The sequence below is a fragment of the Planococcus citri genome, chromosome 1 (assembly GCF_950023065.1).
Source record: "Planococcus citri chromosome 1, ihPlaCitr1.1, whole genome shotgun sequence".
Lineage (NCBI taxonomy): Eukaryota > Metazoa > Arthropoda > Insecta > Hemiptera > Pseudococcidae > Planococcus > Planococcus citri.
This window is the reverse complement of record NC_088677.1, coordinates 29,403,157-29,423,262: the sequence shown is the minus strand read 5'-3', so window position 1 is coordinate 29,423,262 and position 20,106 is coordinate 29,403,157. Positions and strand designations below refer to the sequence as shown.

The 20,106-nt window shown below is 37.4% G+C and overlaps 1 protein-coding gene across 4 annotated transcripts in view; it reads left to right on the top strand.

Moving 5' to 3' along the window:
* Positions 1 to 20,106, top strand: part of LOC135831247 (fibronectin) — a 76,671-nt gene that overhangs the window by 35,849 nt on the left and 20,716 nt on the right. For all 4 annotated transcript variants that reach the window (XR_010556169.1, XM_065343591.1, XM_065343592.1 and 1 more), the window contains exon 5: positions 15,880 to 16,061. Coding sequence is in view for 3 of the 4 variants with exons in the window: in XM_065343591.1 (XP_065199663.1) it covers positions 15,880 to 16,061 (182 nt within the window). In the remaining variant the exon portion in view is untranslated. The remainder of the gene's footprint in view (positions 1 to 15,879; positions 16,062 to 20,106) is intronic.

Genomic DNA, 20,106 nt, shown 5'->3' with positions numbered 1-20,106 from the left:
ATTCACCTAGAAATTAATCAGTTTGTTCAATCGTCAATCGGTTGTGAGTGATTCGATTCGATTCGATTTGATTCACTTTGCTTGAAAACAATCAATTTATTTAATCGCCAATCGTTCGTAAATGATTCGATTCGATTGTATTTGTAAACAGATCAATTGCTGTACAAATGTTTCAAAAAAAATGAATCAATTTGTTCGTAAAAGATTTTTATTTGAAGAAAAGTCGGTCTTCCCACGTTAAACGCGTGAGTTTTTTTTAACTCTATAAAGAAGGAACATGCTGGCTGTTTTGCTGAATGACATGGACTGATTCAAATTGCTTTACAAATTCTCTCAATATTTTTGGGGTTGGGCATTGACTTTTGTGAGCCCAGATTCTTCTTATCAGTTGCTTTGGTTGTTCCCCAAAAATTTACAACCTATCTGTTTACAGTTTTCCACGAAGGTACAAGTTTATAACGAGGAACTTTGAACTTATGCCAAAAATCTCGTTGAACTTTTGTAAATGATTTTTCGCAAAAATAAGAGAATACAGAAAAATGAAATTTTAATAACTAAAAAATTGAAAAAAAGTACAAAAGTGACGAACAACATGATAAAATGGGAGAAAGGTAGATCTGTCTGATTATTTCAAATTTTGAAGAGTGAGGGAACCAAAATTTTTCTAGGAAAAAATGCTTAAGCTGAAATGTTTTGATTTTTAAAAAAGAGGAAATTGATCAAAATTTCAAAGTTAAATTAAGCAGTTTTTGCACCCAAAAAAAATAAATTAAGAAAAATAATTGGACAGCCATTGTTCTATGATCCTATTTTTGCTAAAATATTCAGCTTCTAAAAAAATTGTCTCGCTAGTTTTCTGGTTTCCAAAATGTTTTCATTGATTTTTCGTCAGGTACATAGGTACTTTGAAAAAAAAACTGCATTTTTGAGTAAAATTGAATTTTTAGTCAAAAATCTAGGAAAAATACCATTGTTTAATCTTCCTAATTTCTGTTATCTACTAATTATGCCTAGGTACATGCTTATGGTTAGATCTGATTTCATATTTGATAATAAAGATTGATTTTTCATTTAGGAAAAATACCTATAGTTTATACAATATTAAGAAGTTTTTGAAACGTTGTTGTGGTTTGGGATGTCTTTACTTTGAGGGAGACCTCTGCAAGACCAGCGTGCATATAATAAGCCCAGGGAACCTAAACTTGCCCGATATCCTTGCGAAAGATATCAAATTGCAGTGATGTTGAGACACCTCATAAATGATCATAAGACCGCTAAATGTTCGTAATGTTTTATTCACTTCTCTGGTATAACACACGCGAAGACTTATAATAAAACACACTACACATTATTGAATAAAATACACTTGTAGTATCGACTACAAGCGGAAGCTCTGAACTTGCTACCTTACGCTAGCACCAGTGAAAATATACCTAACGAGCTTTCAAAGCTCAAAGCTCGGAGTGGCGCGTCTCGAACTACTTCGACAGAGTGCACTACTCGTAAGCAGTGCTGCCACTCCGACAGGAACACAACTTCCCTCTAGGTGGAAGCTGCGGGCGCATCCCCTACCGGTACATATGCCCCGCTTCCATTGAAACAGCGTGGACATCGGAGATGCTGGTACATTGAAGCCAAAAATTGGCCAATCGGACAACGGACGGTAGGGCCCCTCTGCCCCGCTTCTATGAACCCGCAGCTTCCAAGATGTTGAATAGCTAGGTTCTTCGGCATCCATCCATGACTTCCGCTAAGTCAAATTTCCAATTTTGAAACATCTCTGCTGAACTTTCACGGCACTAGCGACTTAAAATTACCTTAGGTGCAAACAATTTGTCATCTAAGTACTAAAACAGGTCAAAACTTAGTCGCTAAGGTGCTACAAAATTCACAAACACGAAATATTTACATAAACAGCAGAAAAATGTGTACAAATAATAAAAAAAAACGTTGAGGTGTGTGTCAACTGGTTCGACATGAGGCCAAAATTTTGCGCCACTCGTGCCAACAGCTTGTTTACCAACACGAGGTCAATGAACTCTTCTTCTGGAGCAATTAACAGGTACTTTTTAATTAATTACGCGTTCCATATCGTATTTGTAGATGTTAGGCTAATGATGATACTCTTCTTTTCCAGCAGCAACTTTCCCGGATTCGATCGGCGTCGAAATAAATTCACCGGAACCGGACGGAGATGACTATTTTTGACTCAGCTCAACGCCAAGGTAAGTTTCTAACTTCTCTGCTAAATTTTCCAAAATTGAGCGTTTGTTGACTGTTGCTAAACTCTATTTATCTCCGTTCCAGATATTTCAACGATATTTTCTCAGTCACAGGCACGGACAGTGATTCTTCACCAGCCACAGCAGCTATCTCAGCTTGGTGAGTTTTTGTTTTCTTTTTCTCCTTGATCAAGTACCATTTGTGTACCTTGTCGCTACGGAAGTTCACCAGGTGACTCGTTTTTTTCTTTTTCTTTAGGTGATCCTCGAGCCGATATTGCGTTTATTCGGCGAATCCGCCATCTTGTCAACAATAACACATAGGGAGCTGTCTTTCTTCTTTTTCTTGCTTCGAAGGAGTTTGAAACGATGCCGCCATCGTGGAAATTGGATCCACTTGCCTGACTGAGTGAGTTGGCTTTCATCATTTCGAGATGCAGATGAGTTGTTTCTATTTTTCTTCACGTTAATCTTCTCATCATTTCTGTTACAGACGAATCGCTGTCACATCTAGAAACACTAGGCGAGTCGCTTTTCTTTTTCTTATGTCACAGCTTCCGTCCGGGATGACTGAACTCTCACTTTTAGCATCCATATTGAACAGAGATGCCGGAACCATGCTGCAGTGTCTGGAAAACTGCCAAGATTGCAGGTACGTTAAATTTACGACTAGTTTTTCATTTTTCTCGTACATATTAGTGGAATTTTTCAACATCTCTTTTATCAGCGAACTGACATTACGAAAACTGGAAGTTTTTCCTGGAGCTGGAACTGGAATCCTTTTTCTCATCTCTGCTGAAGTAAGTACCTCGTTTTTTTTTTATTTTCGCGTACCAAGTGGTCTTGTTGGCTTTTTATCGTGTCGCGTTCGTTTTCTCTCGTGTTGTATTGCATTGGTCCCGCGTTATCGTCACGGACAGCTAGTCGCTCGTTGCTATCCCCACACACAGCTGGGAACATTTGGCTATCTCCACTGACAGCTGGCCGGTTGCAAATTTTTCAAGTTCGAAAGTTGCGATTTCTCCTATTTTTTCGCCACTGAAAACTTTCTCACGCCTCTTTCGACCCTTTATCGAACTTGAATTTTTGAACTTCTCTATTTTTTGTGAAAACAACTGCTTGTTCAAAATTCCTCAACGCACACTCATGCGAATTTTTCAACTTCTCTTGGGAAAAAAAATTTTATACATATTTACAACTACGATCCTTATAACTAGGTCAACTAACCAAAAATAAATTAGTCACAAATTATACAATGCTTTATGAAGCTATATTTTAACCAAATAAACAAAAACAAAAACTTACACAGAGGCAAAAACTTACGATAAAAAAAAATATAAAACTTCTATTTCTAGGAACAATTACCGCAATATCAAGGGACGTAATCTATATCGAATCTTCTATTTATCTTGACTTTTCTGGCATTCGGGTTTTTTCTAGGATCGAATATTCCTGCGATGATGACTTCAGTATCCTCTCGATCCTTGTCGTCCTTATTCTCCTTACTGAGTTGTTTCTTGATTCTCTGTCTCGCCTTTGCCGCAGTCTTTCTCTTCGAGCATCTTTGAATTTTGGTCTCTGTCCTTTTTTCATCACTTGACGACCATGTCAAGTCCACACACGTTTTTCTGATCGTGACTGTGTTTTCTGACTTGAATTTTATCACCTCTCTTACTCTTTGCTCATATGTTTCGATTGTTTGAGTCTCTTCTTTCAGCACACTGGTATCAGGAAATATTTCAAACCTCTCTGTGTCGATTGATTTTGAACTCGAACTGCTAAATTTGAGCCATGGAGCTACGTTTGGCCCCTTTTTCATCGTCTCTGACTTCGTTTCCTTTGTCAGGGATTTCACTGAGCTGATTTTCAAATTCATCGGGGCTGGCCCTTCTCTTTTGATCTTTTCCTCCTCAAAATCCGGTATCTCTCCTTCCTCCAGTTCTTCCTTTGGTGTGGAGTGGATATCTAGCATCGTTGGTATGGAGGTTAAATTTTTAAATTCGAGTTTTCCAATGTGGGTGCATACATGGAGGAGGTAGTATGTGGTTTCTCTTTCCTTCTCTTTTAAAGGGTGACATGAAGGACACATAACCGACTTGCACCCCACGCCATATTTACCGAATGCGTGGTTGATTTCCATTCTGGTTATCGAGTGGCGTTGGAATTGTATCTTCGAGCCAAATTCAAGAGCCGGAGACGAGGTGTTACTTGAATTGTGAATTTGTAACTTCTCTGATCAAATCTTATCCTCGTTCTGTAGATTTCGGCCATCTAATACCAAAAAATGGCTGTCGGAGGCCAATCTCCCTCTTCAGCTTCAGTAGTCCCTTTTTGGCACTTCTCTTTTGGCTCGTACCACGAGTTGGTTATGTATGTGTCGTCTGAATCCCAGTTTATGGAGTGCCACGTCTCTGACTCGCTGGAGCTCGGATAGAAATCCCTGCGTGCCTCGCACTCGCTGCTAAATTCGCTCTCAGCCTCGTTCCAATCTTGATCTGACTCGGATTCGGTGCTCCACTGGAAACTGGATGCGTCGTTTTGAACTTCTCTATTTGGAATTAAACTCCAATTAAGATGCCGGAAATCTGACTGGAAATCAAGCACAGAGAATGAGCGTTCCACTGGAACCACTGTAGTAAACTCTCGTAATAACCGCGTCTGTCTTGCCACCTCGCGAACGTATTCAGCGAACACTAGCCAAAATCGCAATCGAACTTCAACCGGCCACATTCTCAAAGATAATGACGATGAAAAGTTTGAGAGCTCTGACGTTTGTGAGCTTTTATCAACTCGAAAGTGGTGGGAACCGGTTACCACGCCCCTCTTGTAACCTAATATAGTACACACTATCTAATATTACGCCTCTGTGTAAAAACTTGAAAAATTTTGCCTAATTCTAATTATTATGAAAGCACAACTTACGATTACATCAAGCGAGGTTTTTCCCAAATGAAACTTTCTATTGTTAAATTACTAAAAATAACTTAAACTTACGATAACGGTAATTTTCATCGCCGTGCTTTTGGATAACGGCATACTTTATTCGTTATCTCTGTTGCACTTTTCAGCCTGTTTTAGCCTGTTCTTATCATATGCTTTGAAAGCTTGCACGAAGTATGCACGTTCATCCCATTCTAACATCTCTAGGTAGATGAAATTCAAGGTCTTTTTTCGCTTCTTTTTGTTACAAGGATTGTCAAGGCCATCCGGTGCATTTTTATCTCGCAAGTTCGAGCTTTCAACGTTGGTAGGTACCTACTTCGTTCTCGAACGCGTTTCATATCTCTCCCGCGCCGCTTCCCTCTTCTCTTTGTACTCCTCTTCGTCCGGAAACGTTTGTTTGAGACAATCTTCGAGCTTTTTCTCTAGGAGGGGGGGAAGCTTTTTTCGTAATCTCTTTTTTATCTGGCGGAACTCTGCATCGTGTTTTGTAACATCTCTTTTAGGTCTCTCTGCTTCGCAATTTTGGCGAATTTTTTCCAGGGTTTTTTCAGGCTGTTTTCGCGAACCTCTTGGTAAATATTCCGGATCTCTGGGGTCATCGACCTCCTCCTCATCAGTATTTTCTTCTTCCATTCCAGCACTCTGATTTGTGGTTTTTTTCTTCGAAAAATCTCTGATTTTTTCCACCAAATCTCTGTTGTCGAATTTTGATCTCTGCTTTAGGTCATTTTTGAGCTCTTCCAACTGGTTTTTATTGAGGTATGACGTCATTTGGCGAGTGTTAACAATCTGCTCGTCAGTAGGATCAGCTACATTTTTGACCATGTAACAATTGCTACCTACATGCTGTTCGACTGTATATGGACCATAGCGTTTTTGAAATAGCTTTTTTGAAAGTCCTTTTTCATATGATGACAGACGATGAGAAGTTAACATGACCAATTCACCATTTTCAAAAATGGTAGGGGGCCCATGTAATTTATTGAAAGCGACCTCATTATTTATTCTCTGCTGCATTCTTTTTTCGCGAATGAAATTCACTAAAGCCTGCTGCTGGGTCATATTTTCAATATTCTCATCAACCACTTCTTGGGTATATACAGCCTTTCTGGCCAATTTATCAGCTACGAAATTATTATGATCGTGTTTTCTCGCCCTTACATGTCTCAATTCGAACTCCTTGAATTTTTTAGAGAGTTCAATGACCTGCTGGAATGCTGCTTTGTGATGAACTGGTTTTTTGTTGGTATTTTTCCAGTTATTTTCTACCCATCTCTTTGAATTGTGATTTACTGCAGTGACCAAGTAGTTGGAATCCGAAAATACTTTGAGCTTCTCTATCTGGTTATTTAGGGCAATTTCCATCGCTTTTATCAGTGCAATGATTTCTGCCAAATTATTCGAATTTTTATATTCTGGGTGCACAACTCTTTCCGAAACATTGAAGTCTCCACTAGGTGTCCAACTGATTCCGATACCCGCTATTGCTTCATCTGTACCATTTTGGGAACAGGCTCCGTCTACAGCTACCCAGATAAATCCTTTCTTGTCAACAATGAGCTTTTTTGGGTCCATTTTGAGTTTTAGAGCTTCTTCTGATGTTATTGATGGAACATTATTGGCACGTTGCTCTTCTCGTAATTTACTCAATTCGAATTTGGCATTTATTCCAGTATTAGGCACTGGCAAATCTTGAGCCAAGTTATCAGGAATTCCCCAAACTTCATTTGGCTTCACTCCGAACTCTGTAGGTGTATTATTTATTTCATTTTCCACCTGTTTGGCATATTTGTGCCATCCATGATGAGTATAATCGAAGTCCTCAGCTGATTGGTTGATTTTTACTCTCAGCCTGTCGCCAATTATTCTCATTGTTCTTTCCACTAAGCTGGATTGTGGATTGTACTTGGTGGTGTGGCCTATTTTTACACCATAGGATTTGAGCAAATCATTCCAGGTATCACTCACAAACTGAGTGCCATTATCAGTGATTACTTTGCGCACCTTGTGCCCCAGTTTCTTTATCTCTTCGAGTATCTCTTTCATCGCTTTTGAGACCTCTTCTTTGGTTGCCACAATCAGGGTTTTGAGCCACACTTTGGCAGTAAATACACATTTTACTACTAGCATGTATTTTGGGTCCTTGGCTTTGTTGGCGATTTGGCCAATTAAATCAGCTGACAAGACATCTGCTATGCCATAAGACTCAATTTGAGCATACTCTAGCTTCTTTTTCTGCCCAAAGTTCTTATTGTGCTTGCAATCGAGGCATTCGCTTGTGGCCAATTTGGCAGATTTTGGCACGTTTGGCGAATAATACATGCGTCGAAATATCGAGTCAATTTTGGCAGCTCCCACATGACCGTACTCTTCATGTAGGTACATTATGGTATCTTTATACAACTCATCAGGCATGCATGGCACTCTTGATCCATCTTCTCTGATTCGATGCAGTATTTTTACACCTTCTTCTTCTTCCAAAATGACATATTTTTTCTCGAGCTGTTTTTTCGCTTTTCTCTGCTTAGAAGTCATGTCAATCTCGTCTGCTTGGAGTCTCCGAATGACTTTTGACCAATTTTCATCTCTGTTTTGGTACAAGTCCAGCCTCTTGAGACAATCAATCAACTGCTCTTTAACCAAATCTTTGTAAACAACGCCAAGTGGCACCATATGAGTCCAATTCGTGCTGTATAAGGTCAATTCAGGTGCTTGTCTATCCCACCATTTTCCAACTCTTTTTGGCAGGTCGTAAACAAGGTCGTGGCAGTTAAAATGCGTTATCCACGCCGCTGCTTTGCGATGTATTTGAGCCAATGTGTTAAATCGGTGCACAACTGACATTATGTCTTTTCTGACATGCACAGTATATCCATGAAGCCACATTTCGAGTTTTTTTAATGCATTCGCGAGCGAGTACATCTCTTTCTCTATTACTGTGTACTTCTTTTGGTGCTCTTTAAATGTATTGCTCACAAACAGCACAACGTGATCTACGCCATCTTCGTCTTTCTGGTATGCCACCGCATTCATGGCATCTTGAGTGAAACTCGTTTCTAAGTAGAAATCTGCACCATCAATTGGAGTGGCTAATTTGAATTCTTTACGATACTCGTTTTCCAACATCTCTAATGCATTTTGCTGCTCTTCACCCCACTTGAAGTTTTCTTTTCGAGTCACTTCATAAAGTGGCACTGCTAGCTGCTGATAATCTGCAATGAAGCGCTTGTAGAATCCAACAATTCCCAAAAATGCCATAACTTCTTTTTCATTTTTGAGTTTGAATTCGCCTTTCTTGTTGGTGTGCTTCTTTTTGAATTCATCAAGCTTTTGGAGCTTTTTATTTTGCTTCAAAATTGCCCCAGGCTGGAGTTGAAAACCAAGATGGTTGATACTTTTCTTGAAAAACTTTGATTTTCTTGGATTGAGCCTAAGTCCATTGTCTCTGATTATTTTCAGTGTATCAACTAGTAATTCCATCATCTCTTCGAAAGTCATTGCCTTGAGTAGCACATCGTCTACGTACTTCGTTCTGCCTTTTTTTGCTTTCATGATAGTATTTATCATTTTCACAAATAATGCAGACGACACTTTTAATCCATATGGCACCCTTATAAACTGGTGGACTTCTCCATCTACTATGAAAGCACAATACTTCCTATATGCTTCATGTAGTACCATCTGCCAAAATCCTGCCACAAAATCGAGGCAACAGTACATTTTGGCACGTCCGTCTGTTGTTATAATTCTATCAAGCAATGGAGCTTCATTGTAGTCATTTTCGAGTATAGGGTTCAATTCCATAGGATTCAAGCATAATCTCACCTCGCCATTTTTCTTGATATTTGCTACCAGCGCATTGATGTAAGGTGAGGTCGAAGGTTCAACGATCTTTTTGGCTATCATCACTCTGAGAGCTTCTCTCACGAGTGGCATCTGTTTGTTAGATGGAGTATACTTCGGACCATGGAATCTTTTGATATTCTTGGGATCCTTGAATCTCAATTTCATCGGCGGTCCTGTCCATTTTCCCGGATACTTGCTGAACACACAGGCAAATTCTTTGAGTATGTCAAATGCTTTTTTAGCCTGTTTCTTCGTAATGGTTTCTTCATTTACAGCTTGCTCCAAATCCGATCTCAGTGTTTCCAAAAATACTTCTGGACCATCGTCCACATCTTCAGGCTCCATTTCCTGGTACTTATCAGCTGTGTTTGCTCTTTTGGATATGTGATCAATTTGCTCAACGCTCTTTTTCTTTACTCTGATTCGTCTGAGTGTAATCTTCTTTTTGTACTCCTCCTCAGTCATAAAGTTGAGTGTTTCAATCTTCTCTTGGCCTGGAGGGCAGCATGTGGCTCTTTTATTTTCCACATCAGTCTTAATTCCAAGTACCTTCATGGTTTTGGTACCAATTATAAAAGTCTGGTTACACCCTTTCATAATGTAAAATGGAATTTTGAGCTCGCATTCTCCAAATTTGAGTTTTGGCACAATCACATATCTGTATGTCTCTACCTTTGAATCGTCAGCCAAACAGCACACAATAGGTTTTTTCAGCATGATATACTGAACGCTGTCATAGTGATCTCTGAGCAGGATGTTCGCAGTTTCTTCTGATATTACATTAGGGGTTGCCCCGGTATCGAGCTGCGCTGGGTAGGTGGTGCCATCCATCGTAAGTGGCACTACACACGTGTCAAATTTATCTTTTTCTCTGAGGATTTGCTCTCTAACTCGAGCCTCAATTTCCTCTCTGCGTAGTGGTGGTTTAGGTGTAAGAGGTTGCTGGATTGAATTCGTTGAAGTTCCTGCTGTCGGTTGTGCACTCTGAGTTGTGTCTTGAGGCACATGTGTTGAATTTTGAGGTATACATGTTGTGTTGGGGGGCTTAGGCGTTGCCCCAGTCACGTGATTGACTGTTATTTTTAACTTCTCTGATGCCCCAGCGGATTTAACAGGTGTTTGTAACGTCTCTGATAAGTTTCGTTCCTCCTCATGGGGGGAGGGGATTCCTATCTTGTTGAGTAGCTTTTGGAGCGCTTGAGGTTTCATGAACTTTTTTAACTTCTCTATTTTCTTTACAGCATCAGCGACTTCCTTTTCGATGTTTTTAGGAATGTCTGAGTTTTTCTTTTCGATCAGGGTTTTCTTCTTTACTACTTCATATTGCAAGCCATCTTCCTCAGTTATAACTTCTCTACTCTCTTCAGTCTGAGTGCCATGTTGCTCAGTACCATTCTCAGGAGATTTCTTCTGATGCCAATCATAATTGTACATTTTATCCATCTCTTGGAATAACTCTGTTTTGCGTGCAAATCCTGGATAATATCTACCATTTTTTCTGCTTAAATGGAATTTATGCATCACTGGCATCATGTTGTAGTCTTTATCAACTCGAAATTGACGTTTAGACTGATCTTGTGAGTCTCTTTTCAAGTCCAAAAATAAGGCAGCAGGAGACCACCAAAATGACACAACATCATCTTCCAGTGACTCTAGCGCTCTTCTGTATGCAAAGTACTTGTCCATTGATACTGGATTACTTGCAGAAGTTTTTGGCTTTACCAGTGGAAACAGCAAAACAATTTTCTCAAATCCTTTCTGCTTTAAATTCTCCACAATTTGCTTTGCATAATTTTTCACAACACTCGAAGCCATGTCTGAGTAGTTCAGTTCATATTGAGCCAGTGATAGAATGGCTTTTTTCTTCGTAAAGGTGGCTGCTCTGATGGCTGTTTTCAGATCGCTGATGTTGATCTGTTCTTTGAGATAAGGCTGAGTGATTTCAGGCCTTCGTCGTGGTATTATATTTGCTAAAAATACAGCGAGTGAATCTCCAATGAGTTCAAACTCTTCTTGTGGTAGCTCATGGAATTGCTCCACTTGTGCTAATTTGCACGCGTCAGCTACTCGTTTCCCGACGGCAATCCTGCTGAATCAATTGATCCCTCAGGTGAGGTAGGGGGGGACTGTTGCTCCTCTGAGCTTTCATTCTCTGATGGTGTTTCTTCCTTGTTTATTTGATTAACACCATGTGTCTTTTCCTTCGGTTTTTTATACTTAGACTCATTTTTTCTGTCTTTTTGGTAAGTTTTGGCAGTCTCTGATTTGGTCTGACTTTTGTTTTTATCGTAGGTATGCTTTTTATACTTGTCAGTTGTGCGCTCGCCTTTGTTTTCATTGATATTATTCCGCACTGTTTGTGAGTTGGAACGCCTATCAGTGCCGCCAAAACTGGATCGGCGATTCTCTGACCTTTGTTGCACATTTCGAGTCTGAGTAGCAGGCCTTTCTGGTTCAGGTGGTCTCTGAGCAAACTCTTCAACACGAGTCATTCCATTCAGTCTTTTCTCGAAAATGTTGATATCTTGCAATTCAATCTCAGTAAAACGTGGTCTGAGACTGGGTGTCATTTTGTAGTATATCATCATAATGATATCCTCGAATGGTGAATTCGTTGTTTTGAGCACTTTCAGCCATATCATCAATTCTGAGCATTGTGTGGTCGAAGATGTTTTGCACACTGGCATATTTCTGAAGTGATTTCTAGCCTCATTTTGTCTCTGAGGACCCCAAGCACAATCGATGAAATCTTTTCTCAATTGGTAATAATCAGTATTATTTTCTTGCAAATCTTTCCAAGGTGCCATATGAATCAGCTTATCATCAATCAGGACCATTAGGGCATCGCAATACTGGCTTTGGGATACTTGGTATGGCTGCATACGTCTTTCAAATCGGTGCAAGAAGTTGTAAACTTGGTACTTATTATCTTCCGAATATCTTACCCCAAATTCACGCAATCTGTCTGGTCTTATGTTGAAATTTGAATTCCCAAATCTGATTCTATAATTCAGTTTACGTTCTGGGGGGTTGTTTTGCTGCTCACGTTCAGCCTGAATCCATCTAGGATCAATCTGCACTTCTTGATCGTCGTCGTTTCCGTGTCGATCATTCGCTCGATCATCGCGTCGATCATCTCTGTTGTCGCGATTATAGTTACTGCTATTACTGCTGCCGTCGAAGCTGTTACGATTGTTGTTGTTATAATCACTGCTTCGATCGCTATTTCGATCATCTCTGTTATCTCGATCATTTCTGCTGTCTCGTCGATCACGGCTGCCTCGATCGTTGTTTCTATTATCTCTGTTATCTCGATCGTTGTTTCGGTAATCTCTGCTATCTCGATCATTTCGATGGTCTCGATCGTTGTTTCTATCATCTCTGTTTGATCGTGATTCTCTTGACGATGATCTATCGCGATTAGGTCTGTTATCATGCGTTCGATAGCTATTGTTACTGCTACCGTTGTTGCCACATCTCTCGTTACTGCGGCTGTCGTTATCAGTGTTGCCCCTGTAGGGGGCGGGGGACCTTGATCGATCTCTAGATCCTCTCCTTCCTCGGAAAAGATCTGCGCCTTTGCCTGGATTTACACTGCTGCGACTGGCAGTGTTATCGGCATTGCTACTGTTTACGTTGTGCACAACTGTCGGCACAACAGGGGGCTGGTAGGGTGGTTCTTCTGGATCATGAAGCTCTGCTATGAAACCGTCAACGTGATCTTTCCATGATAAATACTTGGCTCTTTCGATCTGCATATTTTCTTGATCTTCTAAGTACTGCATTTGAATCTGATGCATTAAATTACTCATGTACATATTTCTCTCTTTCATTTTGTTTATAATGAGCACGTGAGAGGTGAGTACTCGATCAGTAGTTTCCCTGTAGGCTCTGAAGGTTGTTCTCATCTCTGATCTTAGGTCATTGATCCTCTTCTCGTGATCTTTTTTGAGATCTGATTTCATTCTGGCCATTTGAGCACGTAGCTCTAGATATAAGTGACCTACATCCTCTCTGGTTCTTGAAATCGCCTTTTCAGAGTCAACTACTCGACTACTAATGGTGTCTTCATTTTTATCGTGATTATCAGATGCAGCATAGGCCCATTTTCGAAAAATTAACTCGTCCTGAGATAATGGTGCTGGATATTGCTCATCAGGCTTTTTCTCAATTTTCAAATCAATTTTCTTCTCAAAATTCACAGGATCAAAACTGCAAATTTGGGCCATTTTGGATTCAGCAATATTTTTTAAACATCTCTCTGATCGGTTTATTTCATCTTCGAGTTCATACTCCAGTTCAATTTGGTTTATCGATGCATCAGGATTTTCGAATCCTGACATCAGTGCACTGCTTCCAGCTATAGCTTCGTCGGCACCATTCGCATCTATTTCGTCTAAGTCAGTTTTTAAAAAATCCAAATCACCATCTTCGAGTGCTTCCTGATATTCCTGGGAATCGATCCGAATTTCAGCACTCCGCCATTCCCTTCTCTGATCCAAAATGTTCTCGTGCAAGCTGCGCAATAATTTTCGATCTCTAATTTTAGGTGGCTTCGATTTAGGTGTTTTTTGAATTCCTAATTGTTCTCGGCGTCGAAAATCAGCATCTTTCGCAGCATTTCTGGTCGAACGTCTCAGCTGCTTTTTACCGTTATTCTGATTTTCATTTAAACATCTCTGATTTTCATTTACACATCTCTGATTTACGCCGTCACTGTCATATTCTCTGATTTCAGGTCGCAATTGTGTCACACGTGTATCCAAGTTGATCGATGGAAAACTGGATCGTCGCGAATTGTCAATTCCAGGATTTGGAGAATTATTTTCAGCCGTCATCTCATATAGTCGTCGCATCCGTTCAGGTAATAATTCAAGAAATTCATCCGATAAATATTCCAAATTATTCGTAGCCATTATCGAACTTTGTAACTTCTCTGTTTCAGGTACGTGGTACAAGCTTTTACAACGTTCGGCGCTTGACCTTGAGCTTTCGTGTCAAGCTTGTTCAACTGTGCTCGGTTTTTCCAAACCAAAGCTTGTCGAACTTGGTATGAAAGCTCTATTTATTACGCGATTTTTGACACTTTTTCGCGATTTTTTCGAGAATAAAAACTCACGTACCTGTTCTGATGAACGTTGCGGTCGCCAAGTTGACCGTTGGTTGATTGTTGCAGTCGCCTGGTTGACTGGTTGGTCGCCTCGTTGACCAAATTGGACCGAAATTTTTCCGAATAAACGATAAAAAAAATTCGCGATTTCTTCGAATCGTCTCTGTGAGGTGAAACCTCAAATGGAAAACTAGTTTCCAATGCAATAAATTGCAATTTGCGTCTTACGAGCGCAATTGTAGGCTAGGCCTGAGAACACGCGGTGTGCCTCGTTTTCGACTAAAACGTCTCTGCTTGCGCCTAAATATTGCAATAAATGCAATTTTGAAAAGCCCTGGGTTAGAGAACCACGCTTGGGCGCCAAATATGTGGTGGTTTGGGATGTCTTTACTTTGAGGGAGACCTCCACAAGACCAGCGTGCATATAATAAGCCCAGGGAACCTAAACTTGCCCGATATCCTTGCGAAAGATATCAAATTGCAGTGATGTTGAGACACCTCATAAATGATCATAAGACCGCTAAATGTTCGTAATGTTTTATTCACTTCTCTGGTATAACACACGCGAAGACTTATAATAAAACACACTACACATTATTGAATAAAATACACTTGTAGTATCGACTACAAGCGGAAGCTCTGAACTTGCTACCTTACGCTAGCACCAGTGAAAATATACCTAACGAGCTTTCAAAGCTCAAAGCTCGGAGTGGCGCGTCTCGAACTACTTCGACAGAGTGCACTACTCGTAAGCAGTGCTGCCACTCCGACAGGAACACAACTTCCCTCTAGGTGGAAGCTGCGGGCGCATCCCCTACCGGTACAACGTTTTATGGTGCATTTGGTCATTTTAAAAATTACCTTTATTTACTTACCTACATTCATACATTTTTTTTCAATTCTAAAACATTAAAATTTAGATGATTGAAAATAGCAACAGGTGCACAAAAGCGTATTGTTAAATGTTAAGAAGGTACATACATACCCACACCTTGTCAAGTTCTACTTCAATAGTCAGATAAAGTACTCATTTTCAAGTTGAAGAAGGTGTACGTACTTCACTCTTAAAAATATACAAAAATCGAAACATATCACTTGCCAAATAATTTTCATTCTAGTGCAGCAGAGTTCATCGTACAAGTTAAATATTGGGATAGAAAAGTCTCGGGAAATTCCTAAAGCAACTTGTTTTGAAAACCTTAGAAAACTTTTTCTTTGTTCTATATGTTTATTTTACACAGTTTGAAAGCGAATTAATAATTTTCGTTCGACTGCGTTGAAAATATGTACCTACATACTATCTGTGTTGTTATATAGGTATAGTTGTTTATTACAAAGTTTTCAACAAAAACTGTTTGATCCTAGGTATAATAGGTACATCCTATACAAAGTCATATGTGTACCTAGTGCACTGTACTCTACGAAATAATAATTTAATTAATTACCTACAATTTTAATTAACCTCAGAATTAAAAGCTTATTAGAGCTACAAAAATATAACACGAGGAAAGATGATATATTGAATTTTTCCTGTTACGGAGTCGTTTTACACGACCGCCATCGCCATACTGTTTATCAAATTTCTTTCCATCTAAAAACAACTAGGTATAGGCATAGCGTCTAACGAAAAAAAAAAGAAAACAAGATGAACTTTCGATGAAAAGCCAGAACTAAATTTAACACGCTTAATTTAGCGAACATTTAATGCGAAAAAAAATCATCAGCCTTCAATTAATCATGCTAATGTGATTGTTGCAGAAAGTGGCGCCGTAGTTACCGACTTAATCACAAACACGGATAACGAAACTGCTTCTGGAAATGTAATTACGCTTAGAACACCAGATATTATAGCCGGTACAGGAAATACGATTTCACCTAGTGCTCCTGTACCACCGCCCCCTCCTTATGGACCTTCCAATCCGCAGCAAGCTTACATACAGGTAAAAATATAATCAAATTGATTACTTTTTTTTTTTCGAGAATTTATGCAAATATTTACCACGATTACCGTCGACGAGTGTATACAATTTATTTAGATGATGAAATTTTCTCGTGAAACGGATCGTTGAGTAATGTAACACAATGAATAGTGTTATTTTTTCAACGAATTGTCTTTGTAATGGAATGTTTTAGATTCGATAATTGGAACGAGCGACGTTTGAATGTTGAATTGCCAAAAAAAAAAAATTCATCGAAGTGTGATTTTGATGGTGAAATTAGTGAAAAAAATTTTCTTACGTTGAAATTTTTACTGTAATTTTTTTTCGAAAGGAAAGCTTGAGGTTACCATATGGTTATCAATTTAGATTTTGCTATTTTTTCCTTGAAAAAGGAGCCTGTACCCTCTAGAGGTGGATCCCAAAAAATTATTCAGTTGCTCATTCGAAAAGTTGAGTAGGTACCTACCTACATTTTATTGATAAATTTGAGTCCTGTAAATACCTATCGACTCTTCCTTTGATTTATACATATGACGAAAAAGTCCTCAAAATAAAATTATTGTCCCAAAATTGCATTTTTTTTCAAGTTTTTATGACTTTTTTGGAGTATTTTGTACAACAGCAACATATCAAAAGATGACTAGTCTGAAATTTTTCAAATTGGAATACGAATCGATTTAATTTTTAAAATTTTTAATCATAGATCATATTTAATTTAAAATTAAATCCAATCCAATTGAATTTGATTTTGGATTCGATTTTGAATTTAGTCAATCTAATCCAATCTTATCCTATTACGTATCTCATAAAATGCTATTCCTTATGGAAGGACATTTTTCAAGACAAAAACTAATTTGGATCCAATTGACTTTATAAACTGCTTTCTCGGTTCGATTTTTGACAACTTTGCACCGTTTTCAAAAAAAAAAAATTACAATTGAGTGACCTACAAGGTTTCGTTGGTTCTTATGTTTTTTTTATTGATATAAAATTCATTAGAATGAAACCGAGATGAACTCTTTGGTTTGAATGTTTTCAAATTTTTTGGGAGTTTAAACCCTTCAAAAAATTTAAAAATGAATAAATTCTTTTTTAAAAATCTGGATTATAAAATTGCAGGTTTAATTTCCAAAAAAGTCATAGGAACTTTCCACCCAAATCTTTTTGTGTAATTTTTCTGCATTATTTCTTAATTTTTCGCCACTTTTTATGCTTAAAAATGATCGTTCTTGTTAGAAAATAAACTAAGAGTCAAATCCAGACCAGGAGTACCAAATAAAATAGCATTGAAATCATCTAAATCGTCAAAAGCTGATGATATGTGTGTAAATCTTCTCAAAACTTGGTGAAAATTGCATAAGAAAATGTTGAGAACATGTTAAAATAATGTAAAAAGAGCATAAAAACTATTCAAAATTATTATAAGGTGATGAAATTTCAGTAAAAATTGGCAAAACTTGTTAGAAAATATACCTATCATGAAAAAGTTTAAAAAATATGTTTAAACGATATAAAAACTTTTTAAAAAGTCTATAAAAAATAATCAAAATTACAATTGTAATATAGGTACCTAGGTACCTACCTACGATTACTTTTTTCGTTTTTTTTGTTTTTTTTTTTTGTTTCTTTGAGAGGTTATATTTTGATTACCTTTACTTTCTACTTCTATGTTATTATGTTTTAATCATTAAAAAAGCTCAAAATTTATTTTTGTCAAGTTCAAAAATTCTCAAAATTATGGGTTTTCCCTTCAAAATATGATAATTTTGAGTTTATCTCCTTATGATGATGCATAAGTTTAGTTGGAAAATTTCGAATTGATCAACCCGTTGCATTGACGTGCGATAATGGACATCAAAAGACCACCTAAACCAAAGGAATTCTTTTTTTTTTAATTTAAAAAAAAAACAACTCACATAATTAATTGTTGAACTCTCACCGAGTAAATGTGTTGGCTTAAAAATTTGAACATTTTTCTACATCTTTTTGAGGTGATTTGGACATTATTTTTCACTGAACTCCATCAATAAATTTTTAAAAAAAGAAAAGAAAATGAAAAACAATCCACCCATTATTGACTTAAATTATGTCACGTGAAACATTCAGCCCCTCCACCTGATCAAAATTTGGTACTTTGCCTTTATCAAATGCGTGCCAAGCAGAGATTTTTCATGAGAAGTCTCAAGAGAGGCTAGAGTTACACTACATTTGTAAACTGTTGTAAAATTTATCTGTACCTTATTTTGACAAAAACATGAGCACAAATCCGTCTCAAATAAGGTGAGGGCGACAATTTTTTGAAGCCATAAAAAATGTTTATTTTTCATATTTGGCAGTAGTACCAAGTACCTACATTTTGAATGTCAATAGAGTCAGTGACCCTTCGTCTCTCCCTTCTCTACTGTTTGGCAACGTCGTTGATTAGATATTTGTGCAAATTTCTGCATTTTCTTTTGAAATTATGCTAATGAATTTTCGATAAAACTGTATTAGTATCCATTACCGAAAATTTTTCGATAGTATTTTTCGCAGCTTATTGGAAATTTAGCTGCAAATGTGTCACAAAGCGTTTTTTCCCCTTAGATATTCTAAAATAACGAAAAACTATAGACGTCATTCTGCTGACTAAAATTTAATAAAATCCAGTATCACTTTAATAACATTTAAATTTTTCCCATCGAATAATTTTTAAATAATCGAAACGACTCAATTAATCGATTTCACTTTAACTGGGCTATAAGTTTAACTTGAGAAATTATTTTTGATTAAGTACTAGTAGGTATATTTACCTACATTACGAGTTTGATATTTGAATATTTATCACGTATAGAAGAATATTTCGAAGAAGTGCCCTTTTAATACGCAATTTAGCATCTAACATCGTTAATAGTCAATCACTTGTCAGTATTTTAATGATTCGTATAGGTATATCCAGTACCTACTTAAATGTTTTCCTTTATATGGGGGAAAATGCTCTTTGAAAATTATACTTACGGACATATAGAGTAGATATTATAACGATTATGTAGTAGGCAATACAGCGTAAATATTTTCTGATAATCACTTTCATCCTCCTTTTTAAGGTATTGATTTGTTGTGAGCATATAAAAAACAGGCTACCTGTTTGAAAAACCACAGTGTTGGAAATTACTTTAACCTTGTCATTCTTCGGTAAAGTTAATGTATGCGCAAATATAATATGAATTTCAACATTATCACGTTGATAGTTGAAAATATTATAGAAGAGTATTAGGTATTTTTTGATTGAAATATTTTCGTATATTTATCGTCGATTATATTACACTTCCTCGTTCTTTATATGATTTTATTTTTAATTATAAAAAGGAAAATCGATCTTTCTTTATGCTGGAAATTGCGCGTTTGATTAAAGAAATTGAAACGTTTTTTTCTTCAAAATAGTACTTACACCTTGTTGCATATTTTTATATGTAGAATCGTAAGAACGTGTAGGTAGGTAAATCGTGTGTGACATAAAATATAATATAGTCTATCGAATCATTGATTTTTGTCCTCAATACTCGTGTTTCGTTCGAAAACTTTTCTTTTAAATAATGCGCAAATTACAAATGACATAAGTTTTTCGAGTTATTGTTGATACATCAACACAACAATTTGAATTAAAATGTCGATAAAATTAGAACATGATACCCCTTTTTAACAAAACACGCGATATTATTTGTATTTGTTTGTCCAGTTAATGATCAAGGTTCGTTTTGTGAGTATATTCGTATACCTAGTATAAAAGTACTCAATTTTCACGTTTCCAATTGGAAAACGATTTACGTTTTTATATCGTCGCAATTTATATTTTTTTAAACTTCTACGATGATGAGGGATTAGCCACCAGTTGATTGAACTGACTGTATGAAATTTTACATCCAAGTGTAGGCTTTCTCGTATTTGTAAAATTGATGAGGTGATATTTTCAACAGATGAATTTTGGTTTGATTTCTGAGTCGTTAGATTTAACTATTAGGGCAGGTATTTTATCAAGATTAAAGCTCTTACGAGTATGTGGGACCAA